This window comes from Molossus molossus, unplaced genomic scaffold (assembly GCF_014108415.1).
Source record: "Molossus molossus isolate mMolMol1 unplaced genomic scaffold, mMolMol1.p scaffold_m16_p_27, whole genome shotgun sequence".
In the NCBI taxonomy this organism is placed as follows: Eukaryota; Metazoa; Chordata; class Mammalia; order Chiroptera; family Molossidae; genus Molossus; species Molossus molossus.
Window position 1 is genome coordinate 554,215 of NW_023425363.1, and position 19,138 is coordinate 573,352.

Genomic DNA, 19,138 nt, shown 5'->3' on the forward strand with positions numbered 1-19,138 from the left:
TCCTAATCCTTACGTGGAATAGCTGTTTCTTCTCCTTGCACCTTCACTCTCTAAGGCCTGCCGAGTGCCTGGGTCTCAACCCCCACTTCATGGTGGGTTCTTTCAGGTGTTCTTCACATCCCCCCAGAGCCAGCTCTGAGCACACACCCAAGTCTCTGTGGATTTGAAAGGCCCAGAGCCAGTTTTACAAGTTCATCACACAGAAGAAAACATTTTTTTCATTCATTTCTCTTCTATACATTTGACTTTTCTTCATGGAACATGACACATTAAGAAAAACCATGCAGGCCAAACCTCATGGGACACAGCCACTAGAGGAAATTTCCTACTGAATGAGCTCAACAGTAATATGGTGCCAAAAGGGACAAAATATGGGGTTTGAGGAACAAGATCGCAGTCTTGAAGATGTGACACTTGCTGTGAAGCTGCTTCAGCCCACTTCAGAGAACTAATTTCAGAAGGTCCAACAGGCATGGGTTGGCTCCTCTCACCGAAGGTGACACCTGACAACTCAAAGCTCTTCTTCCAAATGTGGCAATTGGTTAGATGATGACAACCTGCTAGTAACATGAGCTGCACTGGCCAAAGCAGCTATCACTAGGATGTTTCCTAAGCTCATCTGTGAAGATCTTGCATTCCCATTTCTAGGAACAGGTTCTCAAAAGCAAGAACACATTTTCAACATGGCCATCTCGATTATTAACTGGATTAGAAAACTTAAAGGGTGTGGAAACCTTTCTCTGCTTGGTTTCCTCAGGAGTGACCCATGCTGGGCCCGCAGGGAGCTGGGCACTGGCAGATGTGATAAGCGAGGAGGGGATCTGCAGACCACCCAGTATTCCAGGCAGCTGCCGCAAGTGGGTCTCGGTGCTCTGCACACAGGGCCCCAGGCTGCTCCAGGGGAAGCTCCCGTCAGTCACACTGCTTTCTGGGGAGTGCCAAGAAACCCCAGCATGGCAAACAGTAAGCGACTAACTTTAACTCTGTGCTAAGTCAACAATTCTATTCCATGTTCTACCATAAACAGGCAGAAAGCAAAAGTTTAAGGCTTTTTGGAAGAAAAAAGTACTATTTTTCTTGGTGACAACATTTTAGTTTTTAGCCCATTAATTGAATGGGACTGCCACGTGACCTTCGTGGACGAACACCCTGCTGTAACTCAGGGGACTTCAGTGTTCCAGTCTGATAAACTAAGGTACAAGTGTTGAGTTCTAAACTCCAGGACAGACAGGCTTACATGCTTGACATTGACAAGAATCATATCACCTGCTCTTTGTGACCCACTCCAGCATCTCATCCCCAATTCTGTTTGGAGAATGGCTGTGCAGTCAAACAAGGAGCACAGCCCCCACCCTCCCCAGTCTTGGATTCAAGTTCCTCTCCTGCCACAGTCAAATGACTGCATGTAGGAATGTGCAGGGTTCTGGACAGGTAGAACGGGGAACATTACATCCCTATGAGGCTCCCATGTCCCCCAAAAGGCTGCCACAGAGAAAACTTCATCAAGGTGATAAACATTTCAACATCCACAGCATGTATATTCAGCTTTCATTTTATTTCAGTTATAAAACAATTGCCAAAACACAAAGTGTAAAAAAATCACAAACACAGTAAGTTTTTATTCCTTCTTTTCTTGCAGAAAATAAATAATGTTCACATATTCCATATGCTTGTCTAGAAAAGCATTTCTAAATATGTCATTTACTGGATTCAACAGTATAGTTTTTTTGGCTTTTTAATTGCAGGTAGCATACAGTAGACCATTGTATTTTATTAATTTTTTTAAGCACTTGGGCTCTAACAATTTTGAAGAAAGGCTGTTTGAGCTTAAAAATCTTATTCCAAGGTATATTTTAAATAGTTAAACTAAAAACAACAAGATCTTAACTTATTTAAGAGGAGAATATAGTTTTTCTTTTATAAAATTTGCCTCAAAACTCACAAACACCCAAATCAAAATAAAAAGTTGATCTATCTTCATAGTAATGAACAAAAAGGAACAAAACATACGAATGGCCCCTGGGAAATGCATCACATCGGGCGTGAGCTCTCACAGTCCTCGTTCCCGTGTCTCCAGTTTGGCCCTTGGGAGTTTTAAAGAAGAGAAGCTCCTCAGTCATCTAAGCCTATGTTTCTGAACAGGTAGGACATGGACTCCCCGTTGTGAATCCGACGGATGGCTTCTGAGAGGATCATGCTGATATCCACAGTTTTAATTTTGGGGCACTGGAGCTTCTGGATTTCATGTGGAATTGTATTGGTAACCACCACCTTTGAATCAAGAGAAAAAAACCAAGAGCATCATAAAACCAAGTAACTTTCTGGTGTGATCTGGAATCTGATACATTCTCAAATCTCCGAAGAGGACAGTGGGTCTACCATAACTTCAACAGTATTTTTAGTCAATGTGAACACTACCTTTGTTTCTTGGAGTAAGATTTGATAAACCTACACCCACTAGAACAGCTATAGGAAAAAGTGAGAAAATAAAAAGTGTTGTCAAGGATGTGGAGAAACTGGAACACTCCTACATTGCTGATAGGAATGGAAAATAGTTCAGCTGTGTTGGAAAACAGTCTGGCAGTTTCTTAAGAGTTTAAACATAGAGTTACCATATGACCTTGCAATTCTACTTCTAGGTATACACCCAAGAGAAATGAAAATATATGTTCCTACAAAAGCTTGTACACAGATGCTCTTAACATGATTCACGATAGTCAGAAAGTAGAACAATCCAAATTTCCATGAAGAGATAAAAATGTGTTCTTTCTATACAATTCAGCAAAACAAAATGAAGTACTGACACCCACTACAACATGGATGAGCATTATGCTAAGTAAAAACGCCAGACAGAAAATGACCAGTCTTGCCCTGGCCGGTTTTGCTCAGCGGTTAGAGCATCGGCCTGTGGTCCGGAGAGACCCGGGTTCAGTTCCCGCTAAGGGCACGTACTTCGGTTGCAGTTTGTCCCCGGCCCTGGTTGGTCGTGCGGGTGGCAGCCACTTGATGTGTCCCTTTCACATCGATGTTTCTCTCTCTCTGTCTCTTCCTCTCTCTTCCTCCCACTCTATCTGTACAAAAAAATGGAAAAATGTCCTCGGATAAGGATAAAAAAAAAAAAGAAAATGACCAGTCTTGTATGATTCCTTTCATATAAAGTGTCCAGATCATGTACATCTACAGAGACAGAAAGTAGATTAAGGAAAGAGGCTCCCAGGGCTGAGTGGACTGAGCAGAAATGGAGAGTGACTGCTAATGAGCAGGAGGTTTTCTAGGAGGGTGAAATGTTCGAAAACTGATGGTGGTGCTGGCTGTACAATTCTCTGAATGTTCTCAATATCACTGAATTATACGTACTTTAAGTGGATGAACTGTACAGGATGTGAATTATATCTCAATAAAGCTGTTATTTTAAAAAGTTAATATTTGATAAAAATGAAAAGGAGAAAAGCCCTTTTCAATAGCTACAACACATGGAAAAAAACAGCTTCTTACCAAAAAAACAAAAACGGGATGGGAATAATTTTTATTATTATTTATCATTTTTATTCCCTTCTTCCAAAATAAAACTGGAGACAGTGCAGAGTAAAGAGCACTCCCAGAGGAGGCTGCTGACCCAGAACAGTGAGAGCCCACTCAGAGCCAGCACCGGGAACACGAAAGCCTGGTCTAGCAGCATCACCCACTCGCCATTTGGCATTTGAGCTTCTTGGTAACTAAACAAAAATGGAAACATAAAAGGTTACATAAGCCTCACTGCCTGTACAAAGAACAGTTCCAGAGGGAAAAGAAATACCTCCCACTGGTATCAAACGGAGCCCACCGCACCCTCCACACAGAATCAGTGTGCAGTGACAGGGGCAGGGCAGAGCCTGCGCTGTGTGCACCGCGGCTCCTGGAGGGTGTTCTCACTAAATAATCACCCTCATGGGCAACGGATTTTCCAAATTTATTCTAACCATTTTTTAAAAAGTAACAGCTTTATTGTGATAGAATTCACATACCATACAATACGCCCACTTTTTAAGGTAGACAAAGAATTTTATCCTGTGCATGCAAATCAAGTACTGCCGCTTCCTCCCATCAGTTTTCTCGCAAGCACTGAAAACCGTGATGCTGTATTCTGGGAACAGCCCCATCTACCATTTAAAGTGTACAGTCCCAGGTTTTTAGAGCATTCAGAGTTGTGTTCAGTATCTCCCCCAAAGGAAGCCCGACACGCACACCTTCACTGCCACTCCTCGTTCCCCCTTTCCCAAGCCCCTGGCACCCACTGGGTACTGCGTCTGTCGATGCCATTCTGGGCACTTCATGTTAACTACTTTCAATTCTAAAAAGGAAACAGAAACAATTCAAATAATCACGTATCAACTCCAAGCACTAACGACTGGCTCCTACTCTGAAGGAAGGGCCATCAGCCTCCTTCCACTCCTCTCAACACCCACCTCCCCTCACTTGCTGATCCTGCCATTGCTTTTACACCGTCCAAAACTTTTATAATTTACTGTTCAACTGTATTTGGTGTGTAAGTTTACATGAAAACCCTTTGCTTCCTAACCCGAGTGAACACAGGAGCCCGGTTTCCTGCGGGTCACTTGCCCGACTCTGCTATGCACACCCATGAGAGGGCTCCCAGGGGCGCAAAGGCACGGCCAGGGCGGCCTCTCCACGGAAGGGCTTCCACTGGTAACTCCCACCTGCCCTGCGGGCTCTCTGCTTTCCCTCCAAAGTCCATTCTGCTCTCAGAGGCCTGGCTCCAGCTCTGCCCTCTCCGCCTGCATCTGCTCTGCCCTTGCTAACTGACCTGCACGAGCACCCGAGAATCCCACCTACTCCATGTGGACAGACCGGTGAGAGATGCCCTGGGCCTGAAGTCTTCTCACTTTACTTAGTGAATTCAGTACTGTTCATTGTGCCTCCTTAAATGCCTCTCATGTCATCTGGGTTCTTAGTCCATTTTGTCCGGCTAAGTGAACAGGCTGGGTTGATCAGAGCCATGCAAGTCTGGCTTTGGTCTGTACTAAGGCATCTTGAGCCCATCCAAGATGATAAACATAGGGCCAGGCTCAGGAGATCTAATGTAAAGAGTAAAGATGTGAAAAAGACACAGAGTAGCTGATTGGATAAGAAAGCATGACTCATCTATATGTTGTTTACAAGAGACCCACCTCACAACAAAAGACTCACATAGATTGAAAGTGAAGGGATGGAAAAAAAATCTTTCAAGCAAATGGAAAAGAAAAAAAAGCTGGCGTAGCAATACTTATATCTGATAAAAATAGACTTCAGAATGAAGGCCATAACTAGAGACAAAGAAGGCCACTACATAATATTGAAAGGATCTATCTAACAGGAAGATATAACCATGATAAACATATATGCAACCAATATAGGAGCACCAAAATATAGTTAAAAAACTATTAGAGGACTTCAAAGGTGAAATCGATAGCAATACAATCATAGCAGGGGACTTCAACACCCCACTCATATCACTGGATAGATCCTCTAGACAAAAAATTAGCAAGGAAACAGAGACTCTAAATGAAGCACTAGACCAAATGGATTTAATAGATATCTACAGAGAACTACACCCCAAAACTACAGAATTCACATTCTTCTCAAGTGCACATGGGACATTCTCAAAGATAGACCACATGTTAGGGCACAAACTAAGTCTCTACAAGTTCAAGAAGACTGAAATTATATCAAGCATCTTCTCAGACCACAATGGCATGAAACTAGAAATCAATTGCAAGAAGAACATACAAAGACATTTGAACACATGGAAGCTAAATAGCATGTTATTAAACAATGAATGGGTCACCGAGGAGATCAAGGAAGAAATCAAAAACTTCCTGGAAATCAATGAAAATGAAGACACAACAACACAAAATCTATGGGATGCAGCGAAAGCAGTTCTGAGAGGGAAGTTCATAGCACTACAGGCCTACCTCAAAAAAGAAGAAAAATCTCTAATAGACTATCTAACCTCACAACTTAAAGAACTAGAGAACAAACAAAAAGAAAACCCCAGAGCAAGTAGAAGGAAGGAAATAGTAAGGATCAGAGCAGAAATAAATGACATAGAGGCCAAAAAAACAATTCAGAGGATCAATAAAACAAAGAGCTGGTTTTTTTCGAAAAGATAAACAAGATTGATGGACCCTTAGCTAGACTCACCAAGAAACAAAGAGAGAGAACCCAAATACATAAAATCAGAAATGAAACAGGAGAGATAACAACTGACACCACAGAAATACAAAAGATCGTTAACAACTACTATGAACAATTATATGGCAACAAATTCGAAAATCTAAGCGAAATGGACAAATTTCTAGAAACACCTAGTCTCCCAAAACTGGATCAGGAAGAGATAGAAAACTTGAACAGACCAATAACAACAGAAGAAATTGAAGATGTAATCAAGACTCTCCCAGCAAACAAAAGCCCAGGCCCAGATGGCTTCACGGGGGAGTTTTACCGAATATTCAAGAAGAACTAATACCCATTCTCCTCAATCTATTTCAAAAAATTCAAGAAGAAGGAAGACTTCCAAACTCGTTTTATGAAGCCAGCATAATTCTAAATCCAAAACCAGAAAAAGACACAATAAAGAAAGAAAACTACAGGCCAATATCCCTGATGAACATAGATGCCAAAATCCTGAACAAAATACTAGCAAATCGAATCCAGCAATACACCAAAAAAATTATCCACGATGACCAAGTGGGATTCATCCCAGGGATGCAAGGCTGGTACAATATTCACAAATCCATAAATGTGATACACCACATAAATAAAATGAAGAATAAAAACCACGTGATAATATCAATAGATGCTGAAAAAGCCTTCGACAAAATCCAGCATCCATTTCTGATAAAAACGCTCAGCAGTGTGGGAATAGAGGGATCATATCTAGACATAATAAAGGCCATATATGAAAGACCTACAGCCAACATCATACTCAATGGGCAAAAACTAAAAGCATTTCCCTTAAGAACAGGAACAAGGCAAGGATGCCCACTTTCGCCACTCCTATTTAACATAGTACTGGAAGTCTTAGCCACAGCAATCAGACAGGAAGAAAAAATAAAAGGGATCCAAATTGGAAAGGAGGAAGTGAAATTGTCATTATTTGCAGATGACATGATACTGGACATAGAAAACCCCAAAGACTCCACCAAAAGTTTACTAGACTTAATAAATGAATTTACCAAAGCAGCAGGATACAAAATTAACGTCAAGAAATCGATGGCATTCTTATACACCAATGATGAACTCACAGAAAAAGAAACTAAGAAAACAATCCCATTTACCATTGCGGCAAAAAAATTAAGATACCTAGAATAAACTTAACCAAAGAAATAAAGGACCTATTCGCAGAAAACTACAGGTCATTGAAAAAGAAATTGAGCAAGATATAAAAAAGTGGAAGCACATACCCTGTTCATGGATTGGGAGAATTAACATCATTAAAATGTCCATATTACTCAAAGCAATATATAGATTCAACGCAATTCCCATCAAAATACCAATGGCATACTTCACAGAATTAGAACAATTACTTCAAAAGTTCACATGGAACCAAAAAAGGCCTCGAATAGCCACAGCAATCTTGAAAAGGAAGAACAAAGTTGGAGGGATCACAATACCAGATTTCAGGTTATACTACAAAGCCACTATAATCAAAACAGCCTGGTACTGGCACAAGAACAGGTATATAGACCAGTGGAACAGAATAGAGAACCCAGAAATGGACCTAAGGCAATATGCTCAATTAATATTTGACAAAGATGGCAAAAGCATAAAGTGGAGTAAGGACTGCCTCTTTAATAAATGGTGCTGGGAAAATTGGACAGCTACTTGCAGAAAAATGAAACTAGACCATCAACTTACACCCTACACGAGAATAAACTCAAAATGGATAAAAGACTTAAATGTAACTCATGAATCCATAAAAATCCTAGAAGAGACTGTGGGCAACAAAATGTCAGACATCATACGCAGCAGAATTTTTACTGACACATCACCTAAGGCAATAGAAACAAAGGAGAAAATGAACACATGGGACTACATCAAACTCAAAAGCTTCTGGGATGTGAGGGCGATCTGGCTGCGACATCTGTCACCCCATTGACGCCAGGGTTGATTCGGCTGATCTGGCTGGCTAGGCGGGTGTCCCCCTCCTCCCTCAACCGATCCATGTTCGTACCTCCCGAAGCTGCGCGCTCGGTCGAAGAGGACGACCTTCCCCCCAGAGGAGAGGACCGGTCTTCGGTCAAGGGTATACGAGTAGCTGCGCTCCCCTGCTAGAACCTCCAAACAAGCTCTCAAAAGCTTCTGCACAGCAAAAGATACAATCATCAAAACGGAAAGGCTACCCACTGTATGGGAGAGCATAATTGCCACTGATATATCAGATAAGGGGTTAATTTCCAATACATATAGAATGCTCATACAACTCCACAAAAGGAAGACAAAGAATCCAATTAAAAAATGGGCAGAGGAACTAAATAGACACCTCTCCAAACAGGACATACAAATGGCTAAGAAACATATGAAGAAATGCTCAGAGAGATGCAAATCAAAACAACAATGAGGTATCGCCTCACACCTGTCAGAATGGCCACCATCAACAAATCATCAAACAACAAGTGTTGGCGAGGGTGTGGAGAAAAGGGGACTCTAGTGCACTGCTGGTGGGAATGCAGACTGGTGCAGCCACTATGGAAAACAATATGGTGTCACCTCAAAAAATTAAAAATTGATCTTCCATTTGACCCAGTGATCCCACTTCTAGGAATATACCCTACGCATAAAACACCAATCAGAAAGAATATATGTGCCCCCATCTTTGTAGCAGCACTATTTACAATCGCTAAGATCTGGAAACAGCCCAAGTGCCCATCAGTAGACGAATGGATCAAAAAGCTGTGGTACATATACACAATGGAGTACTACGCAGCGGTAAGAAAGAAAGATCTCTTATCCTTTGAGACTACATGGAGGGTCCTGGAAAGTATCATCCTAAGTGAAACAAGCCAAACAGAGAAAGACAAGTTTCATATGATCTCACTTATTTGTGGAATATAATGAACATAACAGTTTGAGGAATGGGGTAGTCCCAGAGACGCGGAAGCGGGGTACAGACTGACAATCCCCTAAGGAGTGGGGAGGTGGGGGAAGGATGAATCACAGAACTTATACGCATGTGTGCATGAACAGTGGACATGGACAACAATCTGGGGAAGGGGCAGTGGGAGAGGGGCAGGGGGGAGTCAGTGGGGGAAAAAGGAGAAACATCTGTAACAAAAATTAATCAATAAAAAAAAAAGAGTAAAGATGTAGCAGTTGGGCCCGGCTGGTGTGGCTCAGTAGATTGAGCGCCATCCCATGGACTCAGAGGTCCCCCAGATCAATTCCCGGTCAGGGCACATGCCTGGGTTGTGAGCTCGATCCCTAGTAGAGGGTGTGCAGGAGGCAGCCGATCAATGTTTCTTGCTCACATCGATGTTTCTATCTTTCTCTCCTTTCCTCTCTCTCTAAAAAAAAAAAATCAATAAAAACATATTGAAAAATCAAAACAGATGTGAGACTTGGAAAAGTAAAAGGAGTCTAATTTAAGATTGAATACCCAGGAAGCTACAGGAACAGCACTTCTACTTAACAGATAATAAAAATGTGACTTATATAATCAATATTCCCGTTTCCTGGCTGCCTCTAGAATAAGGGAGGTGCACAAAGCAGGGCCAGTAAACCTGGACAGCCTTCCCTCTGCCACATGGGAGCCAGAGGCAGCTGAGGAAAATCGCCTGCTGGCCTTCCTCTTCCAATTTCATGTCACGGCAGCAGTACTAGGGAGAGAGACGGGCTTTGGTATCAGGCAAACTAAGGTCTGAACCCAAGTGTTCAGCCTACTAACTGTCTGGCTAAAGTCACTTACCTTTCCTGATGCACAATTTCTCCTCTCTAAAAGGGGTGCTGACGTGGCCCTTGCAGAGCTGTGTGCACAGCAGCCGGCAGTGCCAGCACAGACTATGTGCCCCATTTATGAATGTTATTAGAACTACTAACTATTACTACGAGCAAAAGACAGAGGCTTACAGTTAATGAAACACAAACATAACCCACATTTTTAATCCATTCGTAAGTACAGAACAGCTCCTTCTTCACCTCTCTCTGTAACTACAGATCAGGAGGTGCTGGAAGGGCAGGGTAAGGCAGGTATGCCTGACACAGGCTGGCTCTGTTACCTCGTCGATGGCAGATTCTTCAATCAGTCGGGGAGCATCAGAAGATAACAAGCCATGAGTTGCCATCACGAAGATCTTATATGCACCTCTTTCTTTCAGGGTCTCCGCTGCAGCAAGAAAGCTGTCAACATCATCGATAATGTCATCCTGTCAAATTACAGATTAAGCAAAATGTACATGAACACTTTTGTAAAGGGTTTAGACAACCAGGCAAAAGAAAGGGTCTAATTCTATGATAATGAGTTTGCTGTTCCGTTTCAACATGTCCAGACAACTCAGCCAGGGCTGCCCCCACTGCATTCCCTCCAGGCCAGGCACAGCAGGGCTCCCGCAGCCCTGTCCTGTTCAGGCGTCTCTCTCACACGTGGTGCTCCCGGGACTCCACTCTGCATCCCTATGTCCAGACTGGGTGCGCACCATGCAGGTGTACCGTATATATGTTCACTAATTTTTTTAAAAAATATTTTTTAAATACACAGTAGCCCGGCCAGTGTGGCACAGTAGTTGAGTGTCGACCTATGCACCAAGAGGTCGCTGGTTCGATTCCCAGTCAGGGCACATGCCCAGGTTGTGAGCCCAATCCCCAGTGCGGGGCGCGCAGGAGGCAGCCAATCGATGTTCTCTCTCATCAATGTTTCTATCTGTCTCTCCCTCTCCCTTTCTCTCTCTCTAAAATCAATAAAGAAAAAACACACACACAGTAAAACTTAAAAGATGCTTTGAGTCTGGGTGGTTCTTTCTTCTTTTCTTTATTTTCCAAATTTTCTCTACTGGGCACATGGGAAACATGCTTTTTACGTTTTCATAATGCAAAAAACAGTAATTATTAACAATGTACCCTTTCAGAGGTTTCTAATCTATGGATCACAGATTCCCAGTGTGAGGATAACAGAAAAAAAAATATTCAGGCCCCCTGAAACCCTGGTAAACTGCTAAGTGGTAAGAGCACCAGCAGCATCTTTTATTCTAATAATTGGCCTTTGACATCGCTGACACCCTTGCAATTTCCTGGGTGGTAGGGCTGCCTTTTGTTCTAATGAGGAGAATCTGGGTGGGCTCTTGGGTGGCTCCTGGATGGGGCTGGGCACCAGAGTCCAGGCCATGATTAGAAGCTTGGAATTTTCCACCCTGCCCCCCTTCTCCAGAGAGGGGAGAGGCTGGAAATGGAGTTAATGGTCGATCATGCCTATGTGAGGAAGCTGCATGAAAATCCTAAAAGAACGGGGTTCTGGAAGCTTCCAGGATGGAGAACACATCCACACTGAGGGGTGACGCACCCCAACTGCACAAGGACAGAAGCTTCTGTGCTCGGGACCCTCCCAGCCCTCACCCTATGTATCTCTTCACCTGTGTCCTTTATCATATCCTTTAATGAACTTATAAACATAAGTGTTTCCCTGAGTTATGTTAGCTGCTCTAGCAAAGTAATCCAACCAATGAGGGGGTCATGGGAACCTCCAATCTGCAACCAATTGTATAGAAGTTGTGGGTAACCTATTAGTTGTGAACAGCATCTGAAATGGGGTGGGGGCAGTCTCCTGGGACTGAGCCCTTAACCTGTGGGATCTGACACTGTCTCCAGGTAGATAGTGTCTGAGTTAAACTGTAGCAGAGAATTACTCGATGTGGGGAAAAATCTCCACACATCCAGTTACCAGAAGTGAAGTGTTTTATGTGAACAGTAAAGAACATACACAGGAGAGAAACACAGAGGAGGATAACAGATTCTTTCCTATTATACCCAGCCTACCAGTTATTTTAAGTTCATTAGGGTATCAAGCATTGCCTAGGGTTGAATAAATATTCATGTATTTTATATACAGGGTAGGGCAAAAGTAGGTTTTCAGCTATGAGTATGTGAAACACAGAGTTTATTTTTGCATTATTTATTATTGTATTATTTTCCATATGAACTGTAGACCTACTTTTGCCCACCCAGTGTGTATATGTGTGTGTGTACAAAACTCTTCTCAAATATATATTGATATTACTATGATCAAAGTAAAAATATACATACATACATATATATTATTTTAAAAGCACAACTGGGAAAATGGTACAACCACTCTGAAAAATAGTTTGACAGGTTTTTGTAAAACTAAACTTGCAATTACCATGAAACACAACAACTGCACTTTTGGTCATTTATCCCAGAAAAATCAAAACTCTGTTCACACAAAAAAACCATACACACTGCCCTGGCCATTTTGGCTCAGCAGTTAGAGTGTTGGCCTGCGGTCCAGACTGACTTGGGTTGGGTTCCCGCTAAGGGCTCTGGTTGGGTTGTGCGGGTGGCAGCCACTCGATGTGTCCCTTTCATGTTGATGTTTCTGTCTCTCTCTCTCTCTCTCTCTCTCCCCCTTCCACTCTATCTGAACAAAAAATGGAAAAATGTCCTTGGGTGAGGATTAAAAAAACACAAAAAACAAAACCCCATACATACATGTGCAGAGCAGCATTATTTCTAATAGCGAAAAGCTGGCAACATCCAAGTTTCCTTCAACAGGTGAGTGCCTCAACAAGCTGCGGGCTACAGGCAGGGAGAGCTGCTCGGCAAGGAAAGTGCTATCGACAGACAAACCTAGATGCTCTCCAGCAATCCTGCTGAGCAAGAAACGTCCATCTCAAAAGGTTCCATACTGTATATTCCACTGATGAGATTTTCTTGAAATCACGAATATAGAGACAGAGGACACACAAGAGTTAGGGATCAAGTGGGGAGGAGGTGGGTGTAAAAAGGGGTAGAACGAGGGAGCTTTGTGATGAGATAGTTCCGTACCGATTGCAGTGGCGGTTGCACAAAGCTACATGTGTGAGAAGACTGCACATATCTACAGACACATAACCCCGGTGCTGTCTGAAGCAGCTCTATGGAGTGGCGATATAAATTTCTAGATTGTGTTACTATACCACAGTTAAGCAAAAATCAGGAAATTGGGTATATGCAAGACCTCCTTGTTTATTGTTTGTTTTTGAAGTTCCTATGAATCTATACTTACTTCAAAATAAAAAGGTTTACAAATTTTTTAAAATGCAGTTGCAGTAGAAAGGGGAAAAAGTGCTATTGAATTTTGTTACTACAGATTTTGTTAATTAAGAAATTAATTAATAGACAGCTATTACCCTATAGAGTGACGACAGGGATTTTCTAACAAAATAACAAGCACTCCCACTCTGGAGGCATGATAATGGTGCGACCGCTGTGGGAACAGTGTGGCACACCTAGTCAAGTTGGAAGCATGTGCATTTTCAAACTGAACAACTCCACTTGCAGGCTTTCTCCACCGAGAAAGTCTTGCACCAGAAAACAAGTGCAAGAATGTTCAAAGCAGTATTATGTGGGAATAGAAAAAAATGTATGTTCCATGCCCAGAGAACAAATAAGTTGTGTAATAGTTATATCATGACTCACTGTACAGTGAAAAAGAATAATGTGCTACACAAAGAAATCTCAAAAACAGTGAGAACAACAAGTCACAAAGTATACAAACATCATTATATAAACATCAAAACCATACAAAACAAAACAGTATGGTGTTTAGGGACACACATACTCATGGTAGAATAAAAGGACAAGCAAGGGCATGAGTGACAACCTTCAGGGTGGTGGCAACCTCTGGGGGTAAGAGAGGAGAGAGACCAGGGAAAAGCCCCGAGGCCCTGCAAGGGCCCTTACTCGACAAGATTCTGTTTCCAAGCGGAGTAGGGAGTACCCATGTGTTTATTTTATTCTTGTTTAAACTATATAGGCATTAAATGTATTCCTTTTGTACACTGGTTTGCTGAAGTGTGAGAGGATGTGTGTCTTAAATAGTTACAATCAATTTTGTATAATCCTATTTTGATCACAAAACAATTTCTCATGTTATAACAAACAGCTGCACACTATTTAGTTAACAAAGTATTTAACGATTTCTTAATATACTAATGATAACAATTTTCTATTTTTGGACCAACATCAACATTTAGTGCAAGGCAACAACTCAAATGAGATGTACCTGGACATAGCACTAACCCCACACAATTAACAAATATGTTAAAAAATAACATGGTAAATAAAACAATTAATAATGAAAGAAGTTTACATACCACAATGATGGCGATCCTTCCTCCCACATCACCAACAACTGTGATTGGGGGCTTTTCTTTAGGAATCAACACTGGTCAGAATAAAACACATGATCAAAAGTTTCTGTATTAAAAAGCCAAAGCCTTTAAAAAGTCAATGTCTCATGATAAAATGACCCAAGAAAACTAGAAATAGAGGGAACTTCCTTACTGATAAAGGTTAACTATCAAAAACGCAGAGCTAGTATCATATACTTAGTGAGACACTAAAAATGATCCCCTAAGATCAGGAACAACACAAGGATGCCCACTTTCATCATTGCTATTCAACACTGTACTGGATGTGCTAGCCAAAGCAATTACTCACAAAAAAGGAAATAAAAGTATCCAGATGGATAGGAAGAAGTAAAATGATCTCTATTAACAAATGACATGATACTACATATAGAAAATACTATAGAATCTACAAAAAACTATCAAAGCTAATACAAAAATTCACCAAAGTTGCAAGGTACAAGATCCACACACAAAAATCACGTTTCTACACACTAGCAATAAACAATTTGAAGAGGAAATTAAAAAACCAACTCCGTTTGAAAAGCATCATAAAGAATAAAATACCCAGGGATACATTTAACCAAGTAGGTGAAAGACTTGTACACTGAAAACTACAAAACATCATTAAAAGAAATTAAAGAAAAAGACATCCCATGTTTATAGATCAGAAAACTTGATATTAAGATGGCAATGCTTCCTAAAGTGGTCTAGAGAGTCAATGTAACTAACCCCGATCAGAATCCCAACTGCTTCTTTTGCAGAAAAGAACTGATAACAAAATTCACATGGAAATGCAAGAGACCCCCAAAAAGCCAAAATCTTTAAAAAAGGAAAGACTTTTTAAAAAAGGAAAGACTTTTTAAAAAGACTTTTTAAGAAAGGAAAGATTCACACATCCCTATTTTTAAACCTATTACAAAATTTTGTTTTTACTTTTCAATTACAATTGACATTAAGTTTTATTAATCAAAAAACTGTAGTACTGCCACAAAAACAGAGATATATAAATCAATGCAATAGGAATGAGTCTAGAAATAAACCCAAATACCTATGGTCAACTGATCTTTCCCCTAACTTGAGATATAACTGACATATAGCATTGTGTGAGTTTAAGGTGTATAACCTGATGTTTTGATACACATATGATGGCAAAATGATAACCACAAAAAGATTAGTCAACAAATCCATCAATTCTCAAGATTACAATTTTTGTGTGTGTGGTGAGAACATTTTAAATCTACCCTCTTACATAATACAATATTGTTAGTTATAGTCACGATGATGTATCAGATGACCCTCAGAACTTACAATCTTCTAACTGGAAGTTTGTACCCTCCGACCAACATTTCCCCATTTCCTCCATTCCCCGGCCCCTGGCAACTACCATTCTACTTTGTTTTCTATGAGTTTGGCTTTTTTTTTTATGATTTTAGATAAAATCATACAGTATTTGTAATTCTTTGACTTATTTCACTTAGCATAATACACTCAAGGTCCATCTATGTTGTTACAAATGGCAGTATTTCTTTCTTTGTTTATGGATGAATAATATACACATTTTCTTTATCCATCAATGGACACAAATGATTTTTCACAGAGGGTGTCAGGACCTTTCGGTGGGGAAAGAAAAGTCTTTTCAACAAAAGGTACTGGAAAAATTGAACATCCACATGCAAAAGAATGAAGCTGGACTCCTACATTATACCACATGCGACTCAGCTGCACGCACCAGGAGGTCACTGGTTCTATTCTCAGTCGGGGCACATGCCCTGGTTGCGGGCACGATCCCCAGTATGGGCGTGCAGGGGGCAGGCAATCAATGTTTCTCTCTCATGGATGTTTCTCTCTCTCTCCTTCTCCTTCCTCTCTCTGAAATCAATAAAACACACACACATGTACATACACACACACATATATATTTTTTTAGACAGTGGAATTGAACCTGTGACCCTCTGGTCCACAGGCCAACACTCTAATTACTGAGCAAAACTGGCCAGAGCAATACAAACATATTTTAAAAAATCAACTCAAAACAGATCAAAGACCTAAAAATAAGAGCTAAAACTGTGAAACTCTTAAGTAAAAAACCTGGGAGTAAATCTTCATGACGTTGAATTTGGCAATGGATTCTTAGATGTGACACCAAAAGATAAGCGACAAATATGAAAATAAGTAAAATGACCTTGGTAAAAATTTAAGCCTTTGTGCATCAAAGGACATTATCAACAAAGTAAAAAGACAACCTACAGAATGAGAGAGAACATTCGCATATTATGTCTGATAAGAGTCTACTATCTGGAATATATAAAGAATTCTTACGACAATAAAACGACAAACAATCCAATTTAAAAATGGGCAAAGGGCCCTGGCATTTGTGGCTCAGTTGGTTGGGTGGCATCCGTGTACCAAAAGGTTGCTGATTCCATTCTTGGTCTGGGCACATGTCCAGGTTGCAGGCTTGATCCCCTGTATGGGGGTGCAGGAGGCAGCCCACTGATGTGCTCTCGCATCATGTTTCTCTCTTCTCCCTTCCTCTCTCTCTAAAATCAATGAACTATTCTTTTAAAAAAAAAGCGGGGAGGCAAAGGATTCGAATAAACATTTGTCCAAAAAAGAGAAACAAATGAACAAACACACACATGGAAAAACACTCAACATCATTAGCCATTAGGGAAATGCAACATACTACAATGAAGTACTGTATCAAACACACTAGGCTGACAATAAAGACTAACCAGAACTTTAAGTAACACAGCAGTTGGGAAGGTCTATGGGAGGAGCTGGGGCTTATGGAAGTTCTTGCACTCTACATAACTGAGAGAACCCTACAGGAAGCACTCAATATTTATAATAAAGCTCTGTGGTTCTAATTTCCCCTTCCCTTAACTTCCTTTTCCCTTCTAAAAATACCCCTACAACTTGGCAAGCAGGCCAGAGAGTGCACCTGGTTTGCCATGTCTGCATGCACTGAGTTGAAATCCTTTTTTATCTTGAATAAATCCTTTTTGGTGATGAAATACCAGATTGATATTATTTTTCAGTTGACAATGACTAATAAAAAATCAGAAAATCAGTGTTGGTCAGGATGTGGAGAAATTGGAAGCTTTGCATATTGCTGGCAGAAATATAAAATGGTATAGCTGCTATGAAATACAGTTTGGTGGTTCCTCAAAAAGTTAAACATAAAATTATCATATGAGCCAGCAATTCTAATACTCGATATAGATTCTGGGAAAATGAAATTATATGTCTGCAAGAAACCTGTACATGAATGTCCAAAGCAGCATTATAACCAAAAGTTAGAAACAGTCCAAATATCCATCAGTGAATGAATGTATAAACAAACTGTAGCATATCCAAACAATGGAATATTGCCCAGCCAGTGTGGCTCAGTAGATTGAGCGTCATCCCATGGACTGAGAAGTCCCTGTTCAATTCCTGGCCAGGGCACATGCCCAGGTTGCAGGCTTGATCCCCAGTATGGGTGTGTGGGAGGCAGCCGATCAATGTTTCCTTCTCACATCTATGTTTCTCTCACTCTTCTCCAAAAAATCAATAAAAACCCCACACCAATGGAGTGTTATTCAGCCATCAAAAGGTACATGTATCTTTGCACCCTGGTAGGTTTGGCTCAGTGGTTATAGCGTCAGCCCATGGACTAGAGAGTCCCGGGTTCACTTCTCGCTAAGGGCACGTACCTAGGTTGCAGTTTGTCTCCAGCCCCAATTGGGGTCATGTGGGTGGCAACCACTTGATCTGACTCTCTCACATCAATGTTTCTCTCTCTCTCTTCCTCCCTCTCTCCCTCCCACTCTATCTGATGATAAATGCAAAAATGTCCTCGAGGGAGGATTAAAAAAAATAAAAGTAAAAGGTACATGTATCTTTGGATGAACTTCAAAGACATTATGCTAAGTGAAAGAAACCGATTATAAAAGGTCACATACTGTATGATTCCACTTATAGAAAATGTTCAGAATAGGCAAATTTATAGGGGCAGAAAAACAGATTAGTGGTTGCCAGGGCATGGGGGAAGGAGAAATTGTGGGGCTGATTAATAAATGGATAGGAGTGTTCTTCTGGGGTGATAAAAACCTTGAAACTAGAAAGAAATGGCAGTTGTGCAATACTCTGACTGTACTAAATGCCAGTGAACTGTGAACACACACACATATATTTTTAAAACTCATCTTTATTGTTGAATGTATTATAGATACACACATATATTTTTAAAACTCATCTTTATTGTTGAATGTATTATAGATATACCCCTTTATTCCCCATTGACCCCCTCTCCCCACTCCTGCCCCCTTCCTGCCTTCCCCACACTATTGTCGGTGTCCATTGGTTATGCATATGTGCATAGAAGTTCTCTGATTTATCTCATCCCCCCCACCTTCCCTTTGAGGTTCATCAGTCTAACACCCAATTTGAACTTCTTAATTCCTTCATCTTTTTCACCCATCCCTCCAGCCCCTGCCCATCTGGCAAGCAACAAAAAGTACTCTGTATATACGAGTCTGCTTCTGTTCTGCTTGCTCATTTTGTTTGTAGATTCAACTGTTGATAGATATGTACTTATTGCCAATTCATTGTTCATAATTTTGTTCTTCTTCTCCTTCAAGAAGACCCTTCAACATTTCATATAATACTGGTTCGATAGTGATGAACTCCTTTAGCTTTTCCTTGTCTGGGAATATCTTTATATGTCCATAGACTCTAAATGATAGCTTTGCAAGGTGATGTAAGTCGTTGCTTTT

General features: G+C 40.9%; 1 protein-coding gene across 1 annotated transcript in view; it reads right to left on the bottom strand.

Annotated features, from left to right (window-relative positions):
- Window positions 1–1,517: 1,517 nt before the first annotated feature.
- LOC118641248 (phosphoribosyl pyrophosphate synthase-associated protein 2-like) overlaps window positions 1,518–19,138 on the bottom strand; it is a 78,304-nt gene continuing 60,683 nt past the window's right edge. The window contains 3 exon segments of the mRNA XM_036278351.1: window positions 1,518–2,271; window positions 10,254–10,400; window positions 14,343–14,413. Of these exon segments, the coding sequence (XP_036134244.1) occupies window positions 2,113–2,271; window positions 10,254–10,400; window positions 14,343–14,413 (377 nt within the window). The 3' untranslated portion in view covers window positions 1,518–2,112.